At 57.9% G+C, this 9,709-nt stretch overlaps 2 protein-coding genes across 2 annotated transcripts in view; one reads left to right on the forward strand and one right to left on the reverse strand.

Moving 5' to 3' along the window:
- RPL28 (ribosomal protein L28) overlaps positions 1–9,709 on the reverse strand; it is a 139,127-nt gene that overhangs the window by 103,058 nt on the left and 26,360 nt on the right. The window lies entirely within an intron of this gene.
- On the forward strand, positions 472–7,702 carry SHISA7 (shisa family member 7). The gene is given in 5 exon segments (XM_049621427.1): positions 472–1,151; positions 2,388–2,542; positions 4,658–4,807; positions 7,057–7,454; positions 7,456–7,702. Coding segments are annotated over 5 exon segments (1,629 nt in total). The 3' UTR covers position 7,702.

Raw genomic sequence — 9,709 nt, forward strand, 5'->3', positions numbered from 1 at the left:
CCCCCTGCCGTCGCTCGCTGGCTCCTCTCCCCGGTTTCTTCTCCCCACATCACATCTTTCCTCTGGTTTTTGCCCATCCTTTACTTCTGTGCGCCCGTCTGACATCTCCGCGGACCTTCCCAATCCCCCCCCCCCCCCCCCCCATCGCTCGCTTTGACCCTACCGGCGTCTGCCCATTATCACGGCCATTCTCCTGCGGCGCGTCCGGGGCGTATTTCCGTTCCGCCCCCTCCCCAAACACCCCTGCGTCCACTGCCCTGGGGGGCTGCTAACTCGGCGCGCGGGCATCTCCCTCTCCACGCATCCTTTCTGTCCCCTGCGGCATGATTCTCGCCATTCTTCTGCCTTCCTCCTCGCGTCCGGCCCCCCACCCCCACATGTCTGCACCTCTGGCCATCTCTCTCTCGCCCCCCGCTGCAGCCTCGGTTCTCCCCCCGGCCTGGCAGCCCGGTCCGACCTCCTGCGCGCCCCATGCCGTCCCTCCTGCTGCTCGGGACCCTCCTGCTCCTGGCCTCGACCGCCCGCCAGGCCGGGGCGCGCCCGTCCAACACCACAAGCGCCGAGCCCCCGGGCCCGCTGCCCGCCCTGCTGGCGCACCTGCGGCGCCTGACCGGGGCGCTGACGGGCGGCGGGGGCGCTGCGGGCCCGGGCGCCAACGGCACCAGGACCAGCACGGCGAGCGGGACCGGCGCGGCGGCGCGGGCGCCCCCTCCGGCCGAGCTCTGCCACGGCTACTACGATGTCATGGGACAGTACGACGCCACCTTCAACTGCAGCACCGGCTCCTACCGCTTCTGCTGCGGCACCTGCCACTACCGCTTCTGCTGCGAGCACCGCCACATGCGCCTGGCACAGGCGTCCTGCTCCAACTACGACACGCCGCGCTGGGCCACCACGCCGCCGCCGCTGGCCGGGGGCGTCGGGGGTGCCGGGGGTGCGGGCGGGGGGCCCGGGCCCGGCCAGGCCGGGTGGCTGGAAGGGGGCCGGGCGGGGGGCGCAGGGGGGCGCGGGGGCGAGGGCCCCGGGGGCAGCACGGCCTACGTGGTGTGCGGGGTCATCAGCTTCGCCCTGGCCGTGGGCGTCGGCGCCAAAGTGGCCTTCAGCAAGGCGTCCCGTGCGCCCAGGGCGCACCGGGAGATCAACGTGCCCAGGTGTGTGAGCGCTGGGACCCTAGGGCAGGGCGCCTGGGGGCGGGGCCTGGGCTATCAGGGGTGGAGCCATCTGGAGAGGGCAGGGCTACAGGGAACCAGGCTTGCTCAGAGATGCGGGAGGCAGCCACAGCGAGCGCGGGAGCAGATACCCAGGGAGACCGAAGGGGTCCCAAGAATAGGGGCGACAGAACCGGCCCGGCTGCTGAGTGACGGGAGAGGCTCAGGCCTTTATCCATCCAACAAACTTATTTGTTGGGCACCGTCTGTGTGTGGGTCAGAAGCTGGGCATACAGCTGTGGACCAAACCAGGTCCCTGCCCTGCTGGGTGAAGCTGGCTTTCAATCCCAGGTCAGACTGTAATGAGGATTAACTGAGTTGATTCATGTCAAGTCTGGGCACATAGTAAGCCCTCCATAAACGCTGGCTGCCGTTATCATTAAATGTGAGTGGTGGGGAGAGTAAGCAAGTCAAACGGGTATTTGTGGGAAGGGTATTCCAGGCTGAGGGAACAGCACGTATAAACGTCCTGATAGAACTTGCGGGACAGCGACGGAGCCTCTGAGCCTGCGGAGCAGTGGGCGGAAGCAGGTTTATTCTAAGAGTGAGGGGGGGGGGGTGTCTGGAGGGCGCGGAGCTCAGGCACGAAGCCATCTGATGGTTCCAGAGGAGTCTCTGGGGACAGCAGAGGACCAGGGTGGAAGCGGGCGGCCCCTTAGGACACTAGCAATGAGCCAGCAATGAGAGGAGGCACTGGGGGCAGCACAGGTGGCAAGTGGTCCGCTAGGGATTTATTTTGGAAGTCCAACATGGCTGAGGGCCATGAAAAGAAAGAGAAGCAGGAGCCAGGGGCGAGTCTCAGGGTTTCGGTCCGCACAACTGGACGGAAGAGGCACACTTTACCGCCAAGGGAAGGCTGTTAAAGGAACGGGAGGGAGGCCCCAGGTTCAGGGTGGGGTGGGGGCCCAGGGAGGACGGTGTGGGAAGGACCACAGAAGGGGCTGGGTCCCAACGAATTGGGGAAGGGGCGCTTCAAGCAAGAAATGTGGTCGGAGGAACCTTGGGGCGGGCGGTGCTCAGATGGACATTAGCGATGGGCGTGGCCAAAGACGAGGAGCCCCGCCGAGCTGACCGACTCCCCCAAAGGGGAGAGCAGGGAGGGAAAAGAAGCCCGGGGCCTCCCCCTCCCTGCCCCCACCCCCGTCCCCACGCCGCTGACCGGCTCTCTGCCACCTTTAGGGCTCTGGTGGACATTCTGAGGCATCAGGCTGGGCCTGGGACCCGCCCGGACCGGGCACGAAGCAGCTCCTTGACCCCGGGGGTCGGGGGCCCCGACAGCATGCCCCCGAGGACGCCCAAGACCCTCTACAACACCGTGAAGCCCTCCAATCTCGGTGAGTGGGACCTGGGAGCCGGGAATGCCGCTGCGGCCTCTGACCACGCCCATCTGCCTTGTAGCCCCGCCCCCGGTGCCCAGGCCCCGCCCGCGCCCCCAGTGCGGGTAGTCCCACCCCCGGTGCCCAGGCCCCGCCCGGGCCCCCAGCCCACCCTCCAGCCTCTTCCTGCTCTGAACCCGACCAGTTCCCGGCAAGGCTGGAGGGACCCTGCTGTGAATCAGGACCCCTCCTTGCCCTCCCGTGAACCCCCTGGGTGGGTACCACGGACGCCACGGTGATTTCAATGGAGACATTCTCGGCCCCTGCACTTGAGAAAGCCAGTGTCAGAGCTCCTAACAGCCACACACACAAGAAAGCACCTAACTATTGAATTAGAATGTCCTGAATACTGCCTGGGTTTGAACCCTGGCTCTGCCGCTGGCTACCTGGGACACACGATCTCACCTTTCTGGGCCTCACTTCCCCCGGCCATAAAACAAGCAGCGTCGCCGTCGCGGGTTACTGCAAAGCTCAAATGAACTAACGACGGAAGGCTTAGAGCAGTGCCTCGCACAGAAAAAAGGTCCATGTAAATATGAGCTGTTCTCATATTTTATGATGAGTTCACCAGGGAGAAGTCCAGGGAGCTGTAACAGGTTAAAAAGAGTCTCGTCTGGTTTGAGGAGGAGGAGGAGGAAGACTTCCCCCAGGATACCGTTTGAGCAGTGGCCTGGAGGGTGAGGGGCCTACCTGGGCCGGGCAATGTCTGAGCCTCTGAAGCATAGTCTGTGAGGCCAGGGAGAGGGTGGGCAGACACCTCAGGAAGGATCTGAGCACCAGGCTGAGCTGAGGAGCTCTGTCTTTGTCCTGATGGCGATGGGAGCCACGGAGGACTTTAGAACAGGGGAGCAACAAAGTCAGAAGTAAGTGGAAGAATTTTTCTGGAACTCATGTGAAGGGGGAGAGATGAGAGGAAGAAGGTGCAGGAGGAGGCTGGGTAGTAATGCAGGCTATACAGAACAAGGCCTGAGCTGGGGTCAGAAATGTAGGGGAAGAGATGGGTTTGAATCGTAATATAAGGAAGAGACATTTGAGGTGGGTCTTGAGGGATGAGTAGTTCTTCAGGCAAAGATGGGGAGGAAGGAATTCAAGTCAGAGAGAACAGCATAATAGCATCTGCAAAGGCCCTGTGGCAGGACTGAGCTAGGCTCATTCAGGCAAGGCATCAGCTAGGGCCGAGTAAGCCTCAAACACCATTCCCGGCTTAGATTTTGTCCTGTGGATGAAAGTCAGCTGTGGGAAGAGACTCCAGCAGCATAGGGGCAGGGGCAGGTGTGGGTGTCAGGAGTACTACCAAGGCGGGGGGGGGGGGGGGCTGATCTGGAAGATGGGCTGGCCAAATGGCCAGGAAGCCGATTTGATGATCCAGAAGGGTGAGGAAGGTCAGAGCAGAGATTCAGGAGATAGGAGGGATCAGAGCTGGGAACCCAGTGGACATGAGTGGAAATCCTCCCATGAGACCAGGACAGCAGTGCCAGCTGGGAGTGGGTGATGGCAGTGACACCACTTCCCTTCTTGGTCCCCACAGATAATCTGCACCACAACTACCTGCACCTCAACGTCAACAGCCCCAAGCACCATGCCGCCACGATGGGTAGGGACTGGGGCTGGGTTGGGGGGAGGACAAAGGCTCCTTTCCTTCCCTGCCTGTATTAAGCCTGAGCTGGGTGCCCAGGATAGAGCAGGTGTGAGATCCTGTGAGCCCTGGCCTCCCAGTCCAGCCAGGTAACCAAGCTAGCCTCAGTTTCCCAGTCTCATCTCTCTCCTGCCTGGGCTTGTGGGGAAATGTGTGGAGTGGACGGCCCCTCCAGCCTCCGGCCAGGCACACAGCAGGTGCTGAGCATGTGCCAGTTACCTCTCTTCCTGTGACATGACCTGCTTCCCCAGCATTGAGCCTGTCTCCTGAGGTCGGGGGAGCAAGTATCCGTGAGGGGCCAGAATCCCTGGTTTCCACTCCCTAAGGGGCTGGGGGCTGGAACTGCTGGGTCAAAGGGAGAAGGGGCTGGGAGCCTGGACTCCTGGGTCTGAGGGAGGAGGGGCTGGACTGACCCCTGCCATGCCCCTCTGCCCCAGACTGGCGTGCCGTTCCGCCACCCAGCCCCTCCTTGCACTACTCCACGCTGTCCTGCTCTCGGTCCTTCCACAACCTCTCACATCTGCCCCCGTCCTATGAGGCCGCTGTGAAATCTGAACTCAACCGCTACTCCTCCCTCAAGAGACTGGGTGAGTCCCAGGAAGGGGAGGGCGAAGGTGATGGGGTGGGGCCAGGGCCTGGGTTTAGGAGTGTGGACAGTGGCCCAATAGGCCTCTGAAAGTGCTTTTTAAAAATGCATATCCGTGCCCCCCTAAGATCTATTGTATTCATTAGGACTTGTATTTACAATTAACAGAAATACAACTTAAGTCAAAAACAAAAGGCAACTACATTGGCTTGATATGGGAAAGTCTATGAATCATGAGCTTCAGGTATGGCTGGATCCAGGGGTTCAAAAGCTATCTCCAGGATTCTACATCTCTTCTTTATTTTCAGACAGATTCTTCTTTAGTGGTAGCAAAGACTGACCTGAGAAATTTCAAGACGCTATTCTGCCAGCAGAAAAGGGTCTTTCCCAATGATTCTAGCATTCCCAGGTCTAGATCCCACTGGTCCAAATTGGGTCACACGCTCATCCCTGGACCAATCACTGTGATTCTGGACATTTCTGGGTCAGTGGCAAGAGCCTTCAAACATTTCGTTATTTAAAAAAAATTTTTTTTAACATTTATTCATTTTTGAGAGACAGAGCACAAGCAGGGGAGGTGCAGAGAGAGGCAGAGGCACAGACTGCAAAGCGGGCTCCAGGCTCTGAGCTATCAACACAGAGCCTGACACGGGGCCTGAACCCACGACCCATGAGATCATGACCTGGGCCAAAGTCAGACGTTCAACTGACTGAGTCACCCAAGCACCCCACATTTTATTATTTTTTAAGTTTATTTATTTATTTTTGAGAAAGAGAGTGGGGGAGGGGCAGAGAGGGAGAGACAGAATCCCAAGCAGGCTCCGCACTGTTAGCGCAGAGCCCAATGTGGGGCTCAAACCCACAAAGCACGAGATCATGATTCCAGCCGAGATTAAGAGTCAGACGCTTAATTGACCGAGTCACTCAAGCACCCTAAGCCTTCAAACAGTTTAAACTGAGAGCCAGGGGCGCCTGAGTGCCTCACTTGGTTAAGCATCTGACTTCAGCTCAGGTCATGATCTCACGGTTCCTGAGTTCAAGCCCCGAGTCTGGCTTTTGGATCCTCTGTCTCCCTCTCTCTCTGGCCCTCCACCACCCCCTCAAAAATAGACATTAAAAAAAAAAAAAGATTTAAACTGAGAGCCACATTAAGAAATGCTTTTTATATCATGACCCCTGAGACACATATAATATGTATAATTTTTAGTTACAGCAAAACTTTGAAACTTGTTATGGACATTTTCAAACATGCCCAGCATTAGAAGACATTGTAAAACGAATCCCCATGTTCCCATCGCTCAACTCAACAATGAGCAACATTTTGTTAATCTAGACTCCCTTCAGCACACTTTTAGCGGATTATTTTAAAACAAACCCCAGGTACTGTCACTGCATCCATTAATATTTCAATAACACAAACATAACTGAAATAAAAATTTTAGGAACAGGTTGCTTACCCTTATTCCCCTAGTATACCGATGCCTCTTTTTTAATAACTTTTTAAAATGTTTATTTATTTTTTTAAAGTAATCTCTACACCCAGTGTGGGGCTCCCATGCACAACCCCGAGACCAAGAGTCGGCTGTTTCACTGACTGAGCCAGCCAGGCGTCCCTGTGTGGATGCTTTCTGAAAATTTTCTATTCTAGTTAATTTTAAAATGCCATTCACCCTCTACAAAACTGACTTCATAACCCACGAATAGGTCACATCTCCAAATTTGGGGCGGGGGGAAGGAAATTCCCCCCACATCTGCTGGCCCACCATCTGTGTCGGGCCTAGGAATGTGCGTTTGGTCACACAGCTAGCCTGATGGTTTTGGCCGACTAAAATTTGAGACTCACTTGGGCGCCTGGGTGGCTTAGTCGGTTGCGCGCCGACTTCGACTCAGGTCATGATCTCGCGGTCTGTGAGTTCGAGCCCTGCCTGAGGCTCTGTGCTGACAGCTCAGAGCTTGGAGCCTGCTTCAGATTCTGTGTCTCCCTTTCTGCCCCTCTCCAGCTTGCACTCTGTCTCTCTCTCTCTCTTTCAGAAACGAATAAATGTTAAAAAAATTTTTTTTTTATTTAAATAAGATCCCTCCACCTATGTCACCTATGTCACCTACCTGTGTCCAGGCTAATAATGACCAGGGCATTCTGGTGATCCCTGGGGTCCTCGTGGGTGTGGGATGTACGGAAGCCGGGGGGCGGGGGCACGTTCTGGACTGGTTGGGGACTTACCCGTATGGCCTTTCCCCCTCTTCCCCCAGCGGAGAAGGATCTGGATGAGGCCTACCTGAAGCGCCGGCACCTGGGGGAGATGCCCCGCGGGACGCTGCCCCTGCACACTCTTCGGCGACCTGGCACGGGGGGCGGCTACCGCATGGATGCCTGGGGCGGCCCCGAGGAGCTGGGCCTGGCGCCCGCGCCCAACCCGCGGCGCGTCATGTCCCAGGAGCACCTGCTGGGCGACGCGGGCCGCGCGCGCTACGAATTCACCCTGCCGCGCGCGCGCCTGGTGTCGCAGGAGCACCTGCTCCTCTCGTCGCCCGAGGCCCTGCGCCAGAGCCGGGAGCACCTGCTGTCGCCCCCGCGCAGCCCCGCGCTGCCCCCCGAGCCCGCCGCCCGCGCGGGTCTGGCCGCGTCCCATTCCAACTTGCTGCTGGGACCCGGGGGGGCCCCCCACGCCGCTGCACGGGCTGCCCCCGCCGCCCGGCCTGCACCCGCACCACCACCACGGTCTACACGGCTCGCCGCAGCCCGCCTGGCTGTCGGACGCCGGAGGGGGAGGGGGCACGCTGGCGCGCAGGCCGCCCTTCCAGCGCCAGGGCACGCTGGAGCAGTTGCAGTTCATCCCCGGCCACCACCTGCCGCAGCACCTGCGCACCGCCAGCAAGAACGAGGTGACCGTCTGAGGCCAGGCCCGGGGGCTTGGGGGCTGCGGCCTCGCGGGGGCCCCCAGCCCAGCCCGGATCCCTCAACACACTCCAGGGGCCTGGGACCCAGGATCAGCCTGTGGCCAGGGGGCTGCCTCCGAGGACACTGCTTTGGATGAAATCGTCACCGGAGACAAAACCTCCTTCTGGGATGTCACGGTAGATAAGATCCCTCCTCCTATGTCGCCGTTTGAGGCAAGGCCTCTTTCCCATGACGTTATCACAGAGGAAGAGCCCTGCCTGTGAGCTCATCACTAGTGAAAATGTCTGTGTTCTGTGATGTCATCACAGGGACAAAACCTCCTCCCCATTAATCCGTCACAGAAGAACAGGCCCGCTCCTGAAGTCAACACTAGCGGCCATGTCTATGTTCCATGAAGTCATCACAGACTTTCTTCCTGGGAGGTCACAGCAGAGGCAATGCCTTACCCTATGACATCATCCCTAGAGACAAAGATTCCTTCCTGTGAATGTCATTGCAGAGACAAGTCTCACCCTTATGATGTCATCTCCGGCACTAAAAGGCCTCTTCAGACATCATCGTCAGGAAAATATTTTCTTCCAGAGAAGATGCCTGTGTCTATGATGTTGTCGCTACAGACAAAGCCATCTTCCTGGGACACATCGCAAGCAAAATGCCTTGCCAACTGTGTCCTCGCCATCCATAGGACTGTCCACGACATTGTCACGGGGACTCTGCCTCCTTCCTGTGATGCCATCTCCAGAGAAGGTGCCTTGCCCTATGACATTATCAGAGGGACCGTGCCTCTTCCCGTGATGTCATCACCAGAGGTGACAACCTGCCCCTGGGGCACTCCAGGATGAGGCCCCTTCTGTGGTATCACCACTGGACTCTGCCTGCTCGGAGATGATGCTGTAAGACACCTGCACTGCTCCTGCCCTATCATGAGAAGGCAGGGCACGCCCAGAATCCATGAGAACCCCCCCAGGGTCACCAGAGAAAGTGCCCTGAGCTGAGACATCTGAGGGATGTTGTTGCTGCGGAGGCAACCCCACCCGGAGAGAATGGTCTGACTGCAGGTTGTTGGCAGCAGGCCCCCGCTGAGGTTCTGTCCCGGGATTGTGATGACATCACCACAGACACTGCCTGCTCTGGAGGGCCATCATTTGTGATGGTGTCACCCGAGTTTCTGCCTTGTCCTGCCATGACTTCACTCGGTCACTCCTGTCCCTGACAGCAAGGACATGCCCTGCAGGACTTCCACCAGACTCTCCCTCTAAAGGGTGGCTGGGCCTCAGACCCCATCCCTGTGCAGTGATGTCACCTCCTGTGTGACTCCTCAAGGAGCCACTCTAGCCCACCAGCCTCCCAGAGTCGTGGGACTCACAGTGGCCCAAAAGCTGGCCTCGTTTCTTTCTGCCATAACGAGAGACATCATTGCCTCTGTCAACAAACTCCTGGATTTCTGTTGGGGGTGAGGTGGGATGGGGTTGGTTGGGGTGTGCCCACTGTTGATTTGGCTGATGATATCATCGGTGCCATAAGACTTCCACCACTCATGATGGCATTGTACCTGGGGTCAAATGCTAACCATGTCTGATGATGACATCATTTCCCAGGATTCCCTATGACCTATGGTGTCCATCTCCCAGGATCTACCACAACCATTGTATCATCTCCTAGGACCCATCATGACATATTATGTCATTACCTTCCAGAATCCTCAATGGCTGATGGTAGCATCCTCTACCAGGATCCACTAGCACTGATGATGCCACCATTTCCCATAGTCCCTGACAACTGTGGTGTCATCACTTCCTAGGACCCATGAAAGCCAATGCTATCATCACCTCCCAGGATCCACTTCAACCATGATGTCATCACCTCCCAGGATCCATTTCAACCATGGGGTTATCACCTCCTGGAATCCATGAGCGCTAATGGAGTCATCACCCCCCAAGATCCATTTCAACCGTGATGTCATCACCTCCCAGGACCCATGAGAGCTAATGGGGTCATGACCCC

Source organism: Panthera uncia, assembly GCF_023721935.1.
Source record: "Panthera uncia isolate 11264 chromosome E2 unlocalized genomic scaffold, Puncia_PCG_1.0 HiC_scaffold_19, whole genome shotgun sequence".
NCBI lineage: Eukaryota > Metazoa > Chordata > Mammalia > Carnivora > Felidae > Panthera > Panthera uncia.